Genomic DNA, 22178 nt, shown 5'->3' with positions numbered 1-22178 from the left:
ATAACACAATTATATGCCAAATGAATATTAGGAAGTTGAATAGAGATATTCTATACATTTGGGGAGAAATTAGAAAAGATTTTATGTTGAAGGAAATGTTGAACTACAAATAAAGTGGAGTACAAACAGTGCAAACATAGAGCTAGAGTACTATGTGTGAGTAATAAAAAGAAGCCCATTTTGGATGAAGGTTGAAGGCCTTTTGGTTAAATAGGATGAAGGAAGGGAGTAATATATAATGAGGCAAGGAAAAAGCTGAGATCAGGTTATAAAGGGCTTAAAAATCAAATAGAAGAAATTAGAGCTACTAGAGGGGGTCCTGAAGTTCTCTGAGTAGGAGAGTGACATGGTTAGATCTGCACTAAAGGAAAATCATTTTGGTTATTTGGAGAATGGTTTGAACTAGAATGAAAAATCATCTAAAATATAGGTGAACCATTTAGGAAGCCATTGTAGTGCTAAAATATCTCAACAAATTAAAAGTTATTGAACCCAAATGATAAATAAGAATAACATGTGTACCTGGCAATTACAAAAGCTGAATCTCCTTTTTTTATAATAAAAATGTATTTAAATCTTAGGTAAATATTAGAATTAATAGTTTTGTTCCCCTGTAAAAGAAATACAGCTTTTTTTTGTAATTGTAATAGAAATAATAGATTAAGATAAGTTTTGCTACTTTCATGCAACATTTGGAGCAGTAATAAAATTATAGAAGGCCAGTTGAATATATTACTATTAGAATTTGTGAATGGTTTCAGTTTTCCCATTAAAATAAAAAGTTCCCAAGAAGTCAAGAAACCACTGACATCTTTATTAAAGGAAGCATATTTAATCCAAAAAGATGTGTTGATTAAAATGAAAATATTGGTCTAAAATAGGTCATGAAATTGTTAGTTCTGAAAAAAAAAACAGAAGTGGCAATAATTGTGTCAATTAAAAGAAATTTAGATTACAAAACATCAAAAGGCAAGAAGTTGTGTAATGGCGAAAAATATGAATATATATGTGTTTATATATATATAATTCTCAATTTGTGTGCACCAGAATTTCACAAGTAAATTCCTAAAAGAAAGATTAATTACGTTAATTATGTTACATGTAGAAATAAAAACAGATAATGCAAAGTCATTCCAAGGCTATAACAATTGGGAATTGCAACATGCCGTTATTTGAATATGAGCAAAAAAATTCTTTTAAAAATCACAAATCTGAACAGCCTATTTAATAAAACAGAATTGACAGATTTAATGGGAGAAACAAAGAATACAAACTCTTTTTAGCACATATGGAATGATCATAAAAATTTATCATTCTAAGTCATAGAGAAGACATACATAATGCAAAAAGTACTATTTTATTGGTCAAAAAGTGTAACTGTGAAACAGTGCTTTCAGAGTTATGAATAAGTAAGTGTAGTTTTCATTGTTGGTAGAATTTCACACTTTTAAGAACTTTTATACAGCAATCTATTAATATGCTGGAAAAGCAACAACAACAACAAAATACCTTTGTCCAGAATCACCATAACTGGGAAAAGGTTCCAAAAATGTTTCAAAAACAGATAAAAAGCTGTCTTTTCATATTTCATAATGGTATTTTATAATTTGGAAAAAAAGGAAGTAGTCCATCCAGCAAGAAAATAGTAGCTAGTAACTAATAGTTAAATTATGGTATATTAATGAAATGGAATAAAAGAATGCAATTTTAAGACTAATATAGGAAACAAAGTGACGAATAAACTACATACTTCTTATGACCCTATTAATCAATCAATCAAGTATTTATTAAATACCTATATGTGGAAAAGTAAATTGAAATGAATAGACTTAAACAGAATATGGCAACCAATTGAAAAGTTACTAAAGTTATTTTATGCATTAAAATTCACTAAGTTATACTAAATATGAAAAAGTATTATTTTTTTCACAGATCTGGAGTGTTTATATGGTCCAGTATGAAAAGAAAATAAGAAGGAAAATGCAATCCTTAACTCAGCAGGCAAACAAGACAGCAATGAATAATGAAGCTCATCATAAACAATGTGAAAAACAAATACAAATTACTGAAAATAAACTGAAAAGCCTGAGGGTTAAAGTGGCAACATTGCTGAGTAACTGGAATATGGTAAGTGATGCCATTTACTTAGATGCCAATTATGAAGAGAACATGAAGCTTGCAATTTACTATTCCTAGCATTGGTATTAATCTAATGACTATGGGCAAAACACTCTCCTAACTTGTGCCTTAGTTTCCCCATATGGTGGTTGGGAGGTTTCATTATTGCTAAGTAGTTTCAGTCATATCTGATTCTAGGTGACCACTATTTGGAGTTTCTTGGCAAAGATACTGGAGTGGTTTGCCATTTTCTTTTCCAGCTCATTCTTATAGATGAGAAAACTGAGGCAAATAGAAATAAGTGCCTTGCCCAAAGTCATACATCTAAGCCCATATTTGACCTCAGATCTTCCTGACTAGGCGAGATACTCTATTCATTGTACCACCTCTCTGCCTAGTTATGAGGACAAACTGCACTAAAAAAAGTGCAAATACTCTGGAAAGAAGTTTAAGGCATTTTAAATTCTTCTTAAAATTCCAGATTATTATTTTCAGTATTATCTTTGTTAAGTCACTTCATTTTGTGGGCCTCAGCTTTTTATTCTATTAAAATGAGGGGATTAAATAGCAATTAGGGTGCTTTCCACATCTGACATTCTGTGATCCTAGTATATAACCAACCAATAGAAGCATTTTTGACTAACCTCAGAAGCAATATATATTAACATTTTTACCACAGAAATTGGTTTCCCACGTTTCATCTAGCATATTGTTTTTATATTCCCATGATAAAAAACAGATGTCTCAAATTTGAGCAAGTGGAGGGAAATAAAAGAAATTATTTCATCCAAAATATTTTTCCCTGAAAAGGACTAAATTGTTTTTTTTATAAGAAAATTGTTATTGACAGAGGTGTACTAAATAAATGTTTAACTGGCTCTCTGGGAGAAAAATTGTGTATATAACATGCTCTTAAATTTAATCTGCATTATTAACATTTTCTAATTCACTTTCATAAGTTTAGACAATCAACAAAACCATAATTCTATCCCTGATTGTAGTGTTTTCTCATTTCTGGGGTGTAAATGCTCATACTAAAAATTTAATAATCGACTCTTAAGAATCAATATGAACCTGCTCCAAGACACTATTGAGTCTATTCAAGCATTTTCATAACAAAATGGTTGCAATCAACTTTTTTCATTCACCTCTCATTTTAGGAATAAAAATAACCTTTCACATGTATATAATGCATCAAAGTTTGCAAAGTTCTTTTCTTCACAAAACAACTCTGAGAAGAAGGTAATACAAGTATTATTCTCTCTCTCTGAGCAAAGGACACAGCAAAATTATTACTTGCTCAGAGTCACACAGTTAACAAGATGGGACTCAAATTCATATTTATGTCAAGATCGTTTCTATTTCTAATATCATGTTAAGGAGAATAACAAAGATTATAGGTGACAAACAAAAAATTAGTCAAATAAGAAATCTTACTGGGTTGACTTCTTGTGATGAAACTTCTAGGGTATGGGGACAAAAAAAGAGAGATGATGAAAGAGGGACATCACTGAAGATTGACTCACTGCTTTACAGTTTTACTTAGAAGCAGGGCTAGGGTAGGCCATCTTGAAAAAGCCAACTGTTAAATTTTCAATTGAACATTTATACCTCAGAAATTGGGACTGCTACAAATCAGGGCATGATTTATTGTTTTATTATTGTCTAGACAAGAAAAAAAATGTTAATATTACATTTACATCTTATAATATGTTAACATAATAATGTTCATAATTACATTACCTTACATATTAATATTACATATTAAAAGTATGCCATAGATACTGATTTTTTTCCCCCAAAAAAGTTAGTTGTTAAACATTTACCAGAATACAAAGATACGATTCAAAAGTTAGAAAATGGTATCTATGAGGAAACGATTAAAGGGCAGAAACTGACCTTGAGAAGATAGAATTCATGGGAGATTTTTCAAGTTTATAATTACATAAATATAAAAAGGAGGAAACATTATGATAACATATTTTCCAATAAGTTTATGAGAGAGGAACTAGGTCATGATCCTTAACAGTGTATGAAGAGCAAATAAGAAATGTGAAAGCCTTCTCACAGGAAGGGGTTAACCTTAAGGGCACACAGGTGCATAGGTTAATTGTAGTGAGGAGAAAAGCCATCTTTTTCTATCTTTTGAACTTATGGCAGACAAGGGGTTGAGAAAAGAATAGAAGGTTTTAAGGAACTGGACAGAGGGAATTGAGGAAGTTGCAGGTGGATGAACTCAGTTTTGTCAGTAGAGTTAATATCCCTTTGTTATAGTCAATCAAAGATGAATGAAAGGATTTGAGTTTAACAAAGAGGCCCCAATTGAAGTTAGAGAGCTGACCCAATCAGTACAGCTTCCAAAGAATTTAGCATTTCAGGAATGTAAGAAAAGATACAATAAGTTAGGAATTAGCAGGCTAGAAACAGCAGGTGGAAAAGAAGGCAGAGTTTTTAGGGACAGAGACTATGTCTTACAAATAGCCAAAAAAAGCTTTAAGACTAAGTGAGTGAGAACAGGGCTGGTAAACCCATGTAATAAAGGGAAGCCCAGGGACAGAAATCTCCAGGATTAAAGATAATTTCAGAAGGGCAAAGCTATAGCAGAGATAAAGGGATGAGAGATTGGTTACAGAAGAAGTTTAGAGTTTGAAATAGTAAAATTATAATTGAGTTCTAAGGAATGAGCAACTTTTGTGGATAATTTAAGTACAGCTATTAATGGAGGTCCCTGGATTTCAGGAGGTTGAAAAACAGGCTAAGATGAATATGAAAATCACTCAGGAAAATGACAGAGTGGCTTAAAGTCACTAAGGATCATGTGAGTGTTCTCCAGGCAGAATTATAGTTAAAGGGATCAGGAGAGGAGCAAGAGGAATAGTTGTCCTTGGCGTGTCCCACCTTCTGGAAGTAGCTACATTAACCAGTCTATGAGCATTTATTGAGCTCTTGCTGTATGCTAGGGATGATACTAAGTTATGGGGTTTCAAAGAAAGGCCCAAACACTACCTGTCTCAAGGAGGTCACAGTCTAATGAGAAAGACAACCTGTAAACAACTCGGAACACAAAAAAATACGTAGAATAAATTGGAGATAATCTCAAGGTGAGCACACTCAATTTAATGGGATTGAGAATGCTTTCTAATAGAAAATGGGACTTTAACTGAATCTTGAAGGAAGTCAAGGAAGTCAGGAAGAAAAGATGAGGAGCATTCCTGGGTAACAGCTTGTGAAAATGCAATAGAGTGTTTTGTACCAGGAATTATAAAGGAGAATCACTAAGTGGAGTGTTTTATACTTGTTCATGGATGCAAAAGGGAACCACTGGAGTTTATCAAATTGAAGGGGGGAAAGGACGGAGTATGATCAGACCTAGACTTTATATCTCTGTTTTTAGCAACTGAAAGAAAGAGTAGACCTGAATGAGGAAAGACTTGGTGGGGAAAGACCAGCTAGAGGTCATTGTAGTAGTACAAGTGAAGAGGACCTGTGCCAGGATGGTGAGCATGTCAAGGAAAGTGGACATAGATAAGGGACAGTGCAAAAATAAAGTCACCGGGGCAACTAGGTGGTGCAGTGGATAAAGCACCAGCTCTGTAGTCAGGAGGACCTGAGTTCAAATTTGGCCTCAGACACTTTAACTTCTTAGCTGTGTGACCCTGGGAAAGTCACTTAACCCCAATTGCCTCAGGGAAAGGAAAAAAAAAAAGAGAGAGAGACTCTCCAGGACTTAGCTGCAGGTTGGATGTGGAGGTGGGGCCGAGTAACTGTTTGAGGATGACAACAAAGTGGCAGGCCTCCGTGTTTGGGAGAGTAGGGATGAAAGATTTATAATGAGTTCAGATGTGTTGAGTTTAAGGTGGGTTAAATATTCAGTTCAAGATAGTTAATGGGTAGTATGGGTAACATTAATTCTTCTAGCCCGTGTTACATATAAAAAGTTTGAGAGACAAAGTATCTGGGTAATTAATACTCATTTTATTAATTATGGCTAGTGGATAATTAATAAAAGGGTCATTTGGCTATCTCTTTTTAAACCAAAAACAGATTATGGCATTATCTTGATGTCTTATGTTTTTAGAAAAGTGGGTATTCCCAACAGGTGGTAATCAACTCTGGTTAAAAATTGAGAAGAATTAATATTATAATGAGAGCTGGACCTATTCTAATTAAGGGCTGGGGTATGTGACTTTGATTATGTCCCTTTTACACCCAGCCCACCCAAGCCAGTCTAGACAAAGGATCTACCAACTCTCCACCTCCTCCCACTCAAACCTGGGTAAAACAGAGTGGGCCTTTTCACTTGGGTGGGGTCTGAACAAGATTGAGCAGAAAATTAATCCAATCTCATTATCAACAATGCCCTTCAGATGCTGGCTGAATAACCTACAAAGGACTGATTTCTGAATGAGGAAATAGGAAGGTAAAAAGTCCTGGTCCTCATTCAATAACTGATTATTAATATAAGAAAGAAAGATTCATTTCTCTAACCTGGCTATTGGGAGAAAATAACCTAAGATCTTCAAGGGAAAGCCAGATTTTAATTAATGTTTGAAGGCTAATGTGGGGAAATACATATAGAACAGGTAAAAAATGAAAGGGAGTTGGCAACTAAATGGGCAAATTTTGAATGAGTGGGCAGAGGAAAATAGAGCCTAGGGGAATAGGAATGCTAAGCTTTATAGAGATCAGAGAAAGAGCAGGGTTAGTCAGGGGCAGTTCTATCCTTTTGCTATCAGCAAAGTAGGAGATTAGCTAGAAGGATTTTCAAGCCACAAGAAAGAGGGAATAGAGTATGAGCCAAAGCTTAGAATGAATCAATCAGCTTTAGATACTAATTAATACATGGGCTTGAAGAAGCCTTCACAAGCTGCAACAATGAGGAGACACCCAGGGGGTTGCAGTACAGCTGAGAAAAGTCAGTGGTTTAGACTTGGAGAGGAATTTAGAGGTGAATCTATCCTTCTTGATGTTTTAAGCTCAATAGTGGTTGGGTTTTTTTGTTGTTGTTATTTTGTTTTTCAGAGTACTCCTTCAGATGACTTGGAGCACATTGACAGTTACATAGAAGCTTTGCTGAATGAAGAAAATATTTTCCTACCTGACACTTTAAAACTAGCGGCAACAAAGTCAGGACAAGCTCTCCCTTCCTATGAAGAGTAAAAATAAGTGCCTTATAAACCACCTGCTTTTCAAAACTGTTAATGAGGTGTGGCTTCATAATTTTTTTTATTATTGAAAAAGGATGGGCAGTTTGGATACTGATTTTATCTGTGCTCTAGAAAAAGGGTAAAGCCTGTCACTGAGACAGAAAGAAAAAATCAACAACCAAAAAAAGGATTTTCCTATGTCACTGTCTTTAGAAAGCGCCTTTGCCTTCTTTGACTCCCATGTGAAGGGCAGTGAACAATGAAAATTTATGCAGGTTTAAGTTTTGGTTTTGTCAAAGAAATGTAAAGACTTGAAAAGGGTAGCTTTCAAAAATAAAATTTGAAGAGCTAGACCATTCCATTTTGCACTTTTCCCTTTGAGACTCCTACTATGCAAACGTGCCTAGTGGGGAAATCTGACCTCCCTTCACTAAGGCCAGTTCCATTTTGAAGCAGATAATATAAATCCTAACTTTTGAGCCTTAAAATAGCCTGTCAGTTATATTAAGAAAAATATCCTTTAGAGCTATGTCATAGAGAAGAGAAAGAAATAACTTAGATAAAAAATTGTCATAAAAGTTATTTTATTCTGTTTTTAATCATTACTTAATATGCTTTATTATAATATCTTTTGTTTCAATATATAGGATTAATAGGGAAACAATTTTCATATTGTTCATGGTAACTAAAATTTGTATTTTTCTTAGCAGTGTATGTAACTTTTAATAGAAACAATAAAGCCTTTGTTTTAGTGTTTCTGCCTTTACAACTGTTATCTTTATAATTTGATTATTATTTGGGCGTATTTTGGAAATCCAGTTTCTATGGAAGGAAACCTTAGACTCCATGAAAATAATTTTTAAAATTCTACAAGAGTTCATTAGTTACTTATTATGTTAAGAGATATAGAATTACATGATGTCTAGAGAGCTGGCCAGTTCTGCCTCTGTCACATTCTCTCTGAGACCATGAGCTGATTATTTGACTTCATAGCACTCCAGGAGGTATTTTCTCACCATGATTTAAGGATTTTCCTAGACCAATGTAATCTCCAATTGCCAGCCCTTATTCCTATATGTTCTCAAGATACTATTCAATGTTAATTATTGTGTAATCCTGAGAAAATTTAAAATAGTAAAAGTGATTTGCCATTTCTCCATCTTATTTTACAAACGAGGAAACTGAAGCAAATCGGGGGAAGAGGGAAGGAGGGAGTAAGGGAGGGGGAGGAGAGAAAGGGGGAAAGGAAAAACAGTCCCTGACTGCCAAGATTTTACATGCTATTGGAGGAGACAAAATACAGTCATGCTTAGCCTTAAGACTCCTGACTCTGGAGGACACTGGAGACTCATCCAATTGGAAACACTGAAATATTTGGGACAAAAGTTAAAGTTCAATGATTCAATTCTCTCTTGTTGCCTATCTATTACCATCACAATAGAGAAAGTGTCCACAGCTGTTTCTGATCATCTATCACATCAGAGATAGATTAGACCCTAAGTGATGATAGGTGGACCTTAAGAATTCTTCATCCAGGCTACATCCTCCACTCATTGGTTTTGTATTACTCCAATAAAAAGCACTTGCATTCTCTCTGAAAAGTAGATGGGGACTAATACATACAATGTATTAATACAATGAACAAGTAACGTTTAATAGAGAGAAAATAAAAGCATTGTCTATTATTCCGCGCAGGGATTTGCTGACCACCACTTGACCATTAAAATCTGTTGCTCATCAGAATCCAACATCTATATTTCCAGAAATGATTCTTGAGCCTCAACATTTGCTGTATTGATCACCAAGAACAAAATAAGAATTATATCCACCTTAATGACCATTTTCTCCAAATTTCTGTGCAACAACAAAAATGTGGTCCCTTCCCATTTTTCCTTACTTTCTACCTATTTTTATCACAAATGTAAATGACCAAGAATGGGAAAGTAATTATTCATACAGTATTTATAGGACATATCCAGAAGCCCTTCCCCATGCTAAAAATAATAATATATCTAACCATAACATCTACTATGTGCCAGTCACTCTGCTAAACATTTTACAATTATTATCTCATTTAATCCTCACAACAACTCTAGGAGACGAGTGCTATTATTTTTCCCATTTTAAAGAGGAGGAAACTGAGGCAAACAAGCTGAGTTGCTTGAGGTCACTCAATTAGTGTCAAAAAGCGTCACATTTGAATGCAGGTTTTAAATGACTACACCTAGTGTTTGACAAAGTCTTGTAGTTGAAAAAGGAACCCAGATCTTTTCTGAAAGAAGCATCTATACACCCAATAATTCCTAATTAGAGATGGTTGGCAAGTGTTTAGAAAGATGGCACACTCAGACATTATAATAATCTCTGGTTCCATTAATACTGTCCATCTTGTTTACATGCACAAGCTTCATATAGTACCCCTTCCTTCAATCCATTCACACAGATTTACTGTAGGTTTTCTCTCTATAGATATGTACTAATTTTTTATTGTCCTTTTCCCCCCAATATTTCTTCCATCTTCTATATATTATAAAGAACTTGGTTCAGTAATAAAAATTCTGACTTTGGAGAAAGAGCAACTGAATTTGAATACTTGCTCAAACACTCTCTATTTCTGTAGTCTTAAGTAAATCATCTAAAGACACTGGACCTCAGTTTCCAAAGTCTTTTCTAACTTTAAATCTATAAGCCTATCATAGAATCCCAATATCTCCAAGAGATTACATAGTGTAGACTGTCCTTCTTTATATTTGTATCCCTGCTACCCATTTCAGTACTTGATGATTATAGTCCCATTAAAAGCACAGAGAAGTCTAAATGACCTCCCTTAAAAAGGACATCATTTTTGCCCTTGTATTCCTAGAATGTAAAACAATATAGGAAGCATTTAATAATAATAGCCATTATTTTACAATGCTTTAAAATTTGAAAATCACATTATAAATATTTTCTCATTTTATCCTCCCAAAAACCTTGAGGTAGCTTCCATTTTATAGATGAGGAAATTGAGGCAGGCAGAGGTGATACAATTTGCCCAAAGTAACAAGTAAGGTTTATTTTGTCTAAGGCTGTAATTGAACTCAGGTCTTCTGGACTCCAAATCTAGCACTGTTTCAACTGCTGCCGTTAATAAAATTAATAATTATTATTAAAATTAATTATTAAAAATCAATAATAATAGCTAACATTTATATAGCATTTATTATGTGCTAATCACTGTGCTAAGCATTTTACAAATATTATCTCCCTTGAGCCTCACAACAATCCTAGGAGGTAGATATTATCCCATTTTTTTATAGACGAGGAACTGAGGCAATTAGAGGGCAAATGATCATAATTAGTAGAGCCAAATGAGACTAGAATTCAAGTCTCCAGATGTCCACTTTTAAAATGTTTCCTTTCCATCATCCTGTCCCATTCAGGGAATCAATAAAAGAATTTCAGAATTAAGGGGGAAGGTCAGGCTTGCCCATGTCAGCAGCATAGGTACTTTTAGCTGGACAGCTGTGCTGAGAATACCATCTAGCCATTGTCACTGCCTGCTTTAAAAATGAGCAGTTGAGGTAATCTCACCAGCTTTCTCTTCTTACTTAACCTAAAGCTGTAAGAGGTTTACCGTGGTTGTTTAGGGGCCCACTTGAATTTCGAGTTTCATTTAAGAGTTAGTACATGAATGAAAACAGCCCCAAAGAGAAAGCTGTTAAGCCTGGGAATCCCAATGGGGGGCAAAGAATCAGTAGCCGGTGGTCAAACTGTTATCACTCCTGTCCAGACCCATGTATGGTTTAAGAGATTTATGACAGAATGCCCATCTGGACTGCAAACTCTGCATGAGTTTAAGGCGCTTCTGGGTCTTCGAGGCTTGAATCAAAGGGCGAATCAATATGTTGTCCAACTGTTTAACATTTTTGACAAGAACAAGGTAAGACTTCTTTTCCCTTCATTTCATTTGGGTGTAATTTTCCATCCTCTCCTTTAAAAAAAAAAAAAGGATTATCTGAATTAAAAAGTAGATCTCTCTAAATGTAGAGGTCTTCACAGAATGCACAGCTTGTAGAGGAGTGAGTCATTAAATACTGTTAGCACTGACTGTGTGAAAATAATTGGGGGTGAGGCACTAAGCACTGGGAAATGTTCTGCATGTAGTGAGTTCTTTTAAAAACTAAATTAAATCTCTGTGTGTAATTCTCGTGGCATTATTTAAATAAATCCAGTAAGTGAAGATTGATTTACAAAGCCTGTTTTTCAAAGTATTTTAGGCATTGGTGACATTTTCTAAAAAAAGCAGTTTGTGGAATTCTGCTTTTAAAAGCGTTATTAGATCTAGATAGGCAGATTAAATCAATGGAAATTAACATTGTGTTCCAAACAAAGCAAGAATTTTTAAAATGGATTTTTATAACTGACCATCTTAATATGAAAATTAAAATTTAGGATTAGTTTTGATTTTTTTTTTAGGAGCGCTGCCTTTTTCATGTTTTATTTTTCCCCCCCTGCTACATTTGTTTAAATGGTTGAGTTTAGGTCTATTTGGATTTAGTTTTGTTTATTTGTTTGTTTTAAAGTGAGAATTCAGATCAAAGTGAAGGAAAAAATGATACAAGACAAGAATAAGTCAAAGAAGGAACTTGAACAAAAAAATGACTAATCTAGAATTATAAAGTGGCAAGTTTTATAATAAACAAAAGAAGTCATTGGGTTAATTCCCTCCCACACTTTTTTTAGCTTATTATAAAACTCTACCTTATAGATAAACTTTTTAAAATTCTGCTTAATTGTAGAAGAGGAATCTTCATAATGAACCAAATTAAAAATATAATGGCTGCATCTATTAAAAGAGAGAGAGAAAGAGAGATGCTGCTTTCTTTCCAAGAATAAAGCTAGGGAAGAAAAAAGGGACCAAAAAATTACTATAAGAAATTTTATCTTCTTTAAGATATTAGAAAAGTGGGAAATAGAAAAAAAAATTTAAAAAGAATAAAATGGGATTAATGGCATGACTAAATTCCAAATCAATTGGTTTGCCTTTAAAATATAAGGAAATTTATGATAGCATTTCCCTCAGCACAGAAAATTTCCTAAATACAGAAATAGAAATAGTCACTGAACCTATGATTTCATTAAATCAGAAAACTCTTAGAAGAGAAAAGTCCCTTTATTCATGCAGGGCATATTTTCTCTACAATTTATAGTCTCAGAATGTTGCCTGGAACAAGGCTTCTTAAACTTTTGGCATGATCCCAGGTGCATAGGTATATAAAACAAGGATACAAATCAAACATATACTGATAATAAATTATAATTTCAGTTACAATACCTACATTTGATATAGCCCAGGCAATAGAATTCAAGACGGCCATGGTAATTCATAATTTAGAAATAATTTATTTGTAACTGGCCTAGATGGTCTGCATGGCCAGGACGGACCTCCAGTAGGATTCTGGCATGGTTCCGTGCCCAACTGAAGTAGAGACAGCCTTATAAGCATTCTTGTTCACCCTTACTGGCATATTTTGACATTAAACAGTGACTCGACGTTGCAGGAAGAAAGATACAAAGGCAAATGTTTTAACATAGATAGGGTTCAGGGTTAGGTGACCACCCTCATGGAACAGATATCCTTAGGAGCATTGTTGATCTGGCACTTTGAAGTGCAAAAGAAGCCCCCTAATCTAGCTGAGCAGACTCTTCTCTGGGCCCTTTAAGCTAAGACTGAGGAAGGGGAGGGGAGGCCAGTCCTTTGTCCATTTCACTCCCCCCTTTTTACTCATAGTCGTGACTTATCTGAGGTCAACCGGGAATAAGCCACTTTAAGAGCGAAAAGTTCCAGGGTCTGTATGCAATCCTGAACATATGAGATGAGGCACTTTCTTATTCGGAGAGCTATGAGGAGGAGGAAAAGGGACAAGAGGACTGGGCCTGTACCTCCCGAGGAGGTGGTCAGCCAGTCATAGAGTGACTGACTGAAGCCTCACGACTGGCCTCCCGGTCACCCAACTGTTTACACAGGGAAGCAAGAGATTCCCTAATGACACTCAACAGTTTGCATAGAAGCAGCAAGATGCTCCCAGTGCCACGCACAGACCCCTTGCTTCACAAACAGCGGATCTAACCCATGGAGGTTGTGTGACACGACTCCTGCTAGGGAGCCCACTGACTTTCCTAGATGAGTAAGGAGACCCTCTAGGGTCCTAATGTCTGCATCGACCTGAGAACTAACAAGGCAAATGTAAGGCCGGAGAAACTGAGGCAAGACAGAGACCAGAGAGCTCCCAACATTCTATCAACAGGAGAGTCTGATTGACTGGACAGGATTCTATTCTCAAAGTATCCAGTGGTGAATGTGAGTTCTCAATGACGTGTATACACACACATGGTACAAACACAGGGGTAAACCAAGGCAGGGGCAGGGGCAGAACACAGAGAGTGGGAACAGACTATGGATCTGGTTCTGTCAGCGTGGTGGGAGACACTGGACATTCTGATAGGAGCCAGCAAGTCTGGCCTCCCCCTTATCTTGAGTCTCACATTAACATTTTATAACCTTAGAGCAAGTGGCCCTTAGTCCTTAATGAACCAGAAGCAAGTTTTGCAACTAAGGGGATCAGGCAGAACAGTTAAGGAAACTTGAGACAGAATAATTTAGGGAAACTGAGGCAGAACCAATTAAGGAAACTGAGTCAGGACAATTAAAGAGAACTGTGGCCCAACATTAAAGAAAACTAGAAAAAAATGCAAGGACAAGTCTCTTCTTGATAACCCCAGAGTTAACAGCAGTACAAAGGCTCCCTGTTGCAAGCATGTCAGGTCCTCTATAGTTGAGGCAGCCAGAGAATCCAGTTTGAGATGGACAGTTCGCTGTGAGTTAGGTCTGTGGTCATTTGTGCACTTAACTCAGTCTCTGCTTACAGAGCAGCAGGGCCCAAAAGCTCAAGCCCATTCAGAGGGGCAGATCTCTGAGGGGAGAAGGGTGAGGCTGTAGTAGCTCCACCTGTCCCCATCCAGAGAAACAGACAGGGCTGCAGAAAGGATCAGATTGCAGAGCAGATTATGCACAGTTAGACCATCACGGCAGGCAAACCCCAAACTTTTAGATGCCTGATATCCTTTGAAATGCTGAGGTACTAATTAATAAACTGGGGTTACAGGACTGAAGAAAAACAGATCAGAGAGACTGCCAGTCCCAAGACAGGTGTCTGATTTCTAAAACTTTTCTAAAAAAAAATAATCCCCCAAACTGAGTCTGCCAGGGCAATTTTAACAAAAGAAGGGATTCTAAAGCTAAAGCATCCAAATTCAATCTGAACTAGTGAGATAGGGGCGTGGGGCAGAAATGCCTAAGGCAAAGTGAATAGGAGCTAGGGCTTCCCATTCTTTCAGGTATTTTGAAAAAAATATACCAGTTTCCCCACTGTTCTATCTCTTCCTCCCCTTTTTTTCCCACGGAAAGGAATTATCAAATGACTATTTCCCATATAAATCCCAAGAGCGAATTAAAATCCCTATATATAACAGACTAGTACAGTAGCATTTCCTAAAAAGCCCTCAAACATAACAGCAACAGTTACAGAGTTTTAACAAATCCCATCCCAAATCTTAAACACACAGTAATAGATGATCCAGGCAAGGTTTAACAGTCAGTCATCAACCATTCCCAAAGTCCCTCCTATCAGTCCAAAGTACACTCAATGCAGGGTACGATCCATGGTCTCATGTACAAACTGCTGCTTCAGGTTGTGAAGTGATAGGAGGCTCTCATTCCTTGCAGAGTGGGTGCGTCATGCTGACAATCAAAGCTGATCAAAGCTGATCCAGGTTCCAGAAGCAAGCCAATATCTGTAATTTGACCAAAATCTAGAATAAAAAAAAACACAAATCTAACAAAGAAAAATTAGACCAGTCTCAGATAGACTCAGCTCACCAAACTGCTGCAAAATATGAGGAGGCCAAAATAAATAGGCCAGCAGTTTCCTATGTGACGAGACAAGTTTGCTTTACAAGCCAAACAAATGGCTTCAGTCTTACAGACCCCTGTTAATTGTCCTCTTATCATATAGAACTTTAAAGGAACAGGACACAAATATCCAGTAACAGACAGATGACCAGATGAAATACTTAGTTGCCCAAGAATTTAGGATACATGATTACATATGACCAGACTGAAAATAGCAAGGCATGACACAATTGAATTGCATTAACAGTTCTATTGACCATTGCTCTGATCAGAGAGATCAGTTACAGAAGGGAAAATGCAAGAACATAACTATAACATAACATAAGCAGTTGAGTTTTCACTGCTTATCAATTGTCCCAGGAACTGTCAGAGGGTGGAGCTTTAAAACTCCCAAATAGCATTAACTAATTAACTCTAAGCCCAAAAAAATTTACCTCCAATAACAGATGCCATTAATCAAATTTCTGATAAATCTTAAACAAATATTTATCATAACCTTGCAATACTAACAGAAAGAAATTTTTCTCAGTAAGTTCACAACTTTGAACAATTATCATATCTAGGTAGATGGTACATAAGTGAATATTATACATACAAATCATTTTGCTTTTAAAATACCCAATACATAGAAAAATATTCCAAATTGCATATTGTCCATAAGAGAAACATTTTCAAAAGGACAAAGAAAAAAAACTATTTTCAGAGGCCCTTTAAATAACCTCAGGATGACCCAATACAATCAAATTAAACTTATACAAAAGACCCAATTCCACATAAAAGAATTCAAGAAGATTTTTAACATAGCAATTAAACTTTTAGAAATACTTGTACCAAAGTATGGATCACATTTATGACCATATTCCTCAACCAAGAAAATATTTGTGTATCAAGAAACAGATATTCAATTAACCTTAAAGTAAGCATGTCTTTAAAAATCAGTTTGCTGAACTGGCCGTAATCAGATAAGAAAAAAAAAACGGCAGGAACATACTTGGGGTGGGGGGTAAGGAGAGGAGAGGATTCCACATGGCCACCCTTCCTCCACTCCTGCTTCCTAAAAAAACTTCCCTCAGCTTCCCCACTCAATTTCCTACATAGGGATCCTTTTCAAGATTTAGCCCATCAGTTTCCCAACATCAGGTTTCTTCCCAAATCCACCCATTTCCAACTCTCTCTTTCTCTCTGGTTACATACTTGAACACTCTCCTTAAAGAACTTTCCTACCAGATGCTCCTTTGGTAAAGTAGCAGAAGACAGTGGGGGTGGGTGGCTCCTTCCCCATCTCCTCACCTACTCCTAAAAGTCTTTCTTTCACCTTCCTAAAACCATGCAAACCTCTAATTGCCCTATAAATCAGTCCTTCCTAAATCACCTGTATTCCTCTTTCCTTTTTCCTTCAAAAACCTGTAAGATTCACACTATAGTGAATAGCCCAAACCTCCATAAAACCCATACATGTCCAGCAGAACTGGATTTAAAGTATAATATATGTTAACAAATAAACTCAATATATTTCAGAAGGTAACAAACTCTGAACCAAACTAATACAGGGCTCTTACAAATGCTTTTTTCTTATTCTTCCTGAGTGTTGTCTGACAGTAATTAGCATCTCTAGGCAGAGTTTCCATGACCGAGCCCAGGCTAAATTGGAATTCTATTGTTCTCTTTTTTTTTTCTTCCTTTTTAGTAAGGAAGTTATCAATATTCAAACAAATTCCAAGATCTTATACTCAGAATAAACAAATTTAGCGTGCAAAGATTATAGATAGCATTATCATTTCTCACAATTTTTTTTTCCTTTTCAGAACCATCCCAAACTTCTTAATCAAATTCCTTCCAGAAAAGACTAAGCCAATTCCATTCACTTTACAAAGTAGTTAAAAAAATTTTTAAATCACAAGCAATTTTCAAATAACCAATTCCCACATTTCTTAATCATTGTTCTTAAAACTTAACAAAGCTCTTAAATCAGCAAACAGACTAGGGGCTTTTTCCAGGATCTCTGCCCCCAGAGAGAAGTTTGTTTCACCTTGAATTCGCTTTTTCCCTTTCAGAATCCAAAGGGGTTTCTGTGAACTTGCAAGCCAGTTTAGTGCTTTTCTCTGCCTTCACAAAGAATACCTAGATATTCCATTCAAACTTCTTTTCTTTAAATGTTAGCACACTGCTCTTCTCTCTATATATTGTTTAACTTTCCAAACTTTCAAATCCTTTTCAATTTTATTTATTTATTTATTTATTTTTTCTATTTTTTCCTTTCTCTCCCTTTTCTCCCTTTTTCTCACAGGCTGCTGTAATCAGCCCGAAACAGAGAGAGGGAGAGAGAAAGATTTTTCAAATTTCTTGATATTTTCTAAGCCTGCAACACAGAGGGTGAATTCTTATCTCTTACAAGCTTGCTAACTTTTTAATACAGAATACAAAATACAAAGCAAACAAACACACACATACACACATACACACACACACACACACACACGCAGATATCCATTTTCACCTTTTACATTTTTTAAAAAATCCTGTTGCTGCTTTTTGCTTACGAATTAGTGCAACAGATTAAAAGTTAGAAATCACAATTTTAAACTAAACACCGTTGTAATGTTGTTAACAAAACTTTTAGACAGACAAATCACACAGAACACACAGAACATAGACCACAACCAACAGCAATCAACAAAACAGGCAAATCACACAGAACACACAGAACATACAGACTAGTCTTCCAGAACCAGGTCAGGACTCTTACGATGGCGTCCCATGAAGAGCCGGCAAGGGTCGCTGTCAAACACTGTGTCCAGCTAGGCCCATTTGCTACAGATACAGGAGTACTCAACAGACCAGACAGGCGGCTGCAGGATAGTTAGGCAGCTGCAGCTGCAGGGGCCCCTCAAAATAACCAGAACTGGCTTTTAGAATGCTTTATGCCAATTTTAGACTGAATTCAAAATTTGGGTCTCACTCTCCTGGTCCGCAGAAAAGAGAGTACTGAATATTAGAGGCTGAGGAAGGTCTCTCAGTGGCCATCCCCTAAGATCCATAATCTCTTTCGCCCTCCAGGGAGAGGGACTGGCCCTCAGACCAAGCCAAAGGCTTATCTCGGGGGATCTCCAAGTGAAATAGCCCAGGCAATAAAATCCAAGACGGCCATAGTAATTCATAATTTAGAAATAATTTATTTGTAACTGGCCTAGATGGTCTGCATGGCCAGGACGGACCTCCAGTAGGATTCTGGCATGGTTCCGTGCCCAACTGAAGTAGGGACAGCCTTATAAGCATTCTTGTTCACCCTTGCTGGCACATTTTGACATTAAACAGTGACTCGACTTTACAGGAGGAAAGATACAAAGGCAGATGTTTTAACATAGATAGGGATCAGGGTTAGGTGACCACCCTCATGGAACAGATATCCTTGGGAGCATTGTTGATCTGGCACTTTGAAGTGCAAAAGAAGTCCCCTAATCTAGCTGAACAGACCCTTCTCTGGGTCCTTTAAGCTAAGACTGAGGGAAGGGAGTCCTTTGTCTGTTTCACACTCAGTTACAAGACCCAATACAGGGTCATGAATCACAGTATAAGAAATTGGGACCTAGAGAATTGAGAATTTAAGTGACTGATCCAGAGTCAAGGACAGGATTTGAATTCAGATTTTCTTAGCCTTAAGATAGCTCTCAAGTAACTTTATCACACTACCTTTTAAAAATATTGAAATAGGCTTAAAAGATGAAATCTTGATATTAGTGAAAATTTAACATATGTAAAAATTAAGACTTTTTTCATTCTGTTGGTAATATCAGGCATGCACTTATGATGTGGTTGTAAGCACCAAGTAATGTGATTTAGGACAGCGGCAAATTATGAGATTATTTTAGGTACCAAATGCTGGGATTCTGTCATGTGAAAAGGTAGTTTTAGTTAGAAGAAGAGGTTACAGATACAATAGGTACCAGGAGGGGCAAATCTGAAATAGAGTTGGGAAAGCAGATAGTTAGCAAGGAAAAAGGATTTTAACAATTTATGATGGAAAAGTTCCCTAGTGGAAACCACAATGCACCAGAAGAAAAGGAATACTCCATGAGGTTGGAGTTGCTATTAGCTAATAGGCTAAATAGCAAAAAGACATTTAGCACCCTAAAAGAGTTAGCAATAGGAGGAAAACATCACAAAGCATGGTATAGGGTTGAGAGGAGAGATACCAAGCGGTATGGGGGAAGGGAAAATCATCTCGAGGCAGAGTGCTATGGTGGGCTATCCCAAAAGGGATTCAGCCAAGATTGTGTGAGCAATAGACAGATTGAGAGGGGAAAATTGAATCTCCAAGATTTGACATAACTCAGATTTCTGAGGACTTCCACAGAAAGTGGGACTATGAGGCTAAACTGATTCCTATCAATGCCCTTCCCTACCTGCCCCAGAGCACAATTACATCAATATTTCATTTTGTTCTCTGCCAACCATATCCAGTTGCTCAGGACCTCATCACTTATTCATCACTTTCAGACACAAATTTAAGACAATCAGTGGGAGTGAAGGGAGATCTCATCTTTAGAAGCATTGCTATAATATTCCCATAAAATCCCTACCCCAAGACAGTTTACAATGCAATGGAAAGATTACTTGGATTTTTCCCTGTATTCTTCCCTTATGAACACTGAAACAAGTTTTTGAGACAATTCCTACTCTCAAAAAGCTTACAATCTAAAAGGGATTTTAAATTTTTACAATGTGCAAAAAAAGAAAAATTTAGAAAGCAAATTATATACATGATAAAAAGGAAATAATTAGAAACTAGATAGAACTAGATAGAAAATAAACTAGAAGGGTTAGGAAAAGCTTCCTGTAGAAAGTGGAATTTTAATTGGCATTTAAAGCCAACAAGGTCTGTAGGCAGAGACCATTGAAGGAGACAGCCAAAGAATGTCCAGAACAGAGATGGAGTGTTGTTCAATCCAGGAGACCAGTGTTACTGGATTGAAGAGTACATGCTGGGAAAGAAATTAAAATAAGACTGGAAAAGTTGGAAGGAGCTAGGTTATGTTTGAATGCCAAAACATTTTGTTTTTAATCTTGGAAGCAATAGGGAGCCACTGGAGTTTATTGAGTAGGAGAGTGACATGATCAGATCTGTCCTTTAGGAAAAAATCACAAAAGAGTATGTTGTGCTTGTGTGTGTGTGCATGTGTCTTTCACAAAATCCATAATGTCTTTAAATAGTCTTTAGTGACTCTTTTCCATTGTTCTTCTGGTGTCCCGCACCAGCTAGCCTCTTTTTATATTCCATTAGAATCTAATTAGATAAAAAAGTGAGCTCCACTACAACTCAGTCATTTCCCCAAAGTGTTGCTATCTTTCCATGTCTACAGTTTCTCTCTCAAGTTGGCATTTTGAACCTACAGTAGTTGTCATCATTCCTACGCTAGAGGCAAAATGAATAAAAAGAAAAGCTGGATTTGAGAGCAGGACCTGCTGTTAAAATGATGCCTACTGCTGAGGAAACACATGCAGATAATGTCCAAACAGGCGTCTTGTGATTTACAGATCTTTGAGGAGGAGGATCCCAGTGCCAGGATTGAGAGAGAGCTCAGTCCTAGTCCTGGAGCCCAGTTTCCAAGGTTTATTATCTATTATAGAATTTGATATTGGCTTGGGTGGGGTGTGAATCTAGGCAGAGGAAGCACAGGTGCTACTTCTCTGATAGCAGATCTCATTTCAAAATGGAATATATGTGTGATTCAAAGGAAATTAAGAGGATGATCTTGTACAACACAAGGACACAAAACAAGTCAACCCAACATCAGAGTATTTACTTTTTACATATTGGAAAATAGGAAGACGGTGATTCATTAAGATGTAATCAATCTAATCTCTTTAGAGGGAAAGAGCAATGTGGCAGAGTAGAAAGAGCAATGGACTGAAAGACAAGAGACTTGGGGTCTAATTCTGATTGGGTTGTGAACTAGTTTTCCTCCATAAAATAAAAGAAAGGAAGGTAAGAAGGAAGGAAGGAAGGAAGGGAGGAAAGAAGGAGGAAAGGAAGAAAGGAAGGAAGGAAGGAAGGAAGGAAGGAAGGAAGGAAGGAAGGAAAGAAAGAAAGAAGGAAAAAAGGAAGGAAGGAAGGGAGGGAGGGAGGAAGGAAGGAAAGAAGGGAAAGAGGGAAGAAAGGGAAGGAGGGAAGGAAGGAAGGAGGGAAGGAAGGAAAGAGGGAAGAAAGGAAGGGAAAGAGAGAGGAAATTGTTCCAAATAGTTGAGGTTTCTCTCTGAAAATCCTAAATTTTTCTCTTTTAATTTCTATCTTTGTGGATAGAAATCTTGTTAGTATTTATCATATAACTCCTTATCTTCCTAAACCAATTAAGTCAGCTTTTAAAAAAAATAATAGCTTTTGATTTTTCCAAATACACGCAAGAGTTTTCAACATTCACCTTTGCAAAACCATGTGTTCCAAATTTCCCTCCCTCTCCCTTTCCCCAAACCCCTAGAAAGCAAGCAATCCACTGTATATTAAACATATGCAATTCTAAACATATTTCTGTTTTTGTCATGCTGCATAAGAAAAATCAGATCAAATGAGGGTAAAAGAAAAAAAAAACATAAGAAAGAAGGGGGAAAAAACAAGCAAACAAACAAAAGATGAAAATACTATGCTTTGATCTACATTTAGTCTCCATAGTTTTCTATCTGGATGCAGATAACACTTTCTATCACAAATCTATTGGAATTGCCTTGAATCACTATATTGTTGAAAAGAACCATATCTATCACAATTGATCCTTGCATAATCTTGTTGTTGCTATGTACAATGTTTTCTTGGTTCAACACACTTCACTTGGCATAAAATCAAGTAAGTCTTTCCAGGCTATTTGGAAATCAGAATGCTTTTCATTTCATATAGAACAATAATATTCCATTACATTCCTATACCATAACTAATTCAGTCATTCCCCAACTGATGGGCATCTATT

The 22178-nt window shown here is 36.3% G+C and overlaps 2 protein-coding genes across 2 annotated transcripts in view; both read left to right on the top strand.

Annotated features, from left to right (window-relative positions):
• LOC127557186 (MORC family CW-type zinc finger protein 1-like) overlaps window positions 1-7826 on the top strand; it is a 32304-nt gene extending 24478 nt beyond the window's left edge. Inside the window, exons 5-6 of the mRNA XM_051990606.1 lie at window positions 1933-2127; window positions 7141-7826. Of these exons, the coding sequence (XP_051846566.1) occupies window positions 1933-2127; window positions 7141-7278 (333 nt within the window). The 3' untranslated portion in view covers window positions 7279-7826. The remainder of the gene's footprint in view (window positions 1-1932; window positions 2128-7140) is intronic.
• Window positions 7827-10983: 3157 nt separating this feature from the next.
• Window positions 10984-22178, top strand: part of GUCA1C (guanylate cyclase activator 1C) — a 61286-nt gene continuing 50091 nt past the window's right edge. The window contains exon 1 of the mRNA XM_051991201.1: window positions 10984-11187. Within this exon, the coding sequence (XP_051847161.1) occupies window positions 10984-11187 (204 nt within the window). The remainder of the gene's footprint in view (window positions 11188-22178) is intronic.

This window comes from Antechinus flavipes, chromosome 3, assembly GCF_016432865.1.
Source record: "Antechinus flavipes isolate AdamAnt ecotype Samford, QLD, Australia chromosome 3, AdamAnt_v2, whole genome shotgun sequence".
In the NCBI taxonomy this organism is placed as follows: domain Eukaryota; kingdom Metazoa; phylum Chordata; class Mammalia; order Dasyuromorphia; family Dasyuridae; genus Antechinus; species Antechinus flavipes.
The sequence above is the reverse complement of the archived record's forward strand: the minus strand, read 5'-3'. Positions and strand labels throughout refer to the sequence as shown.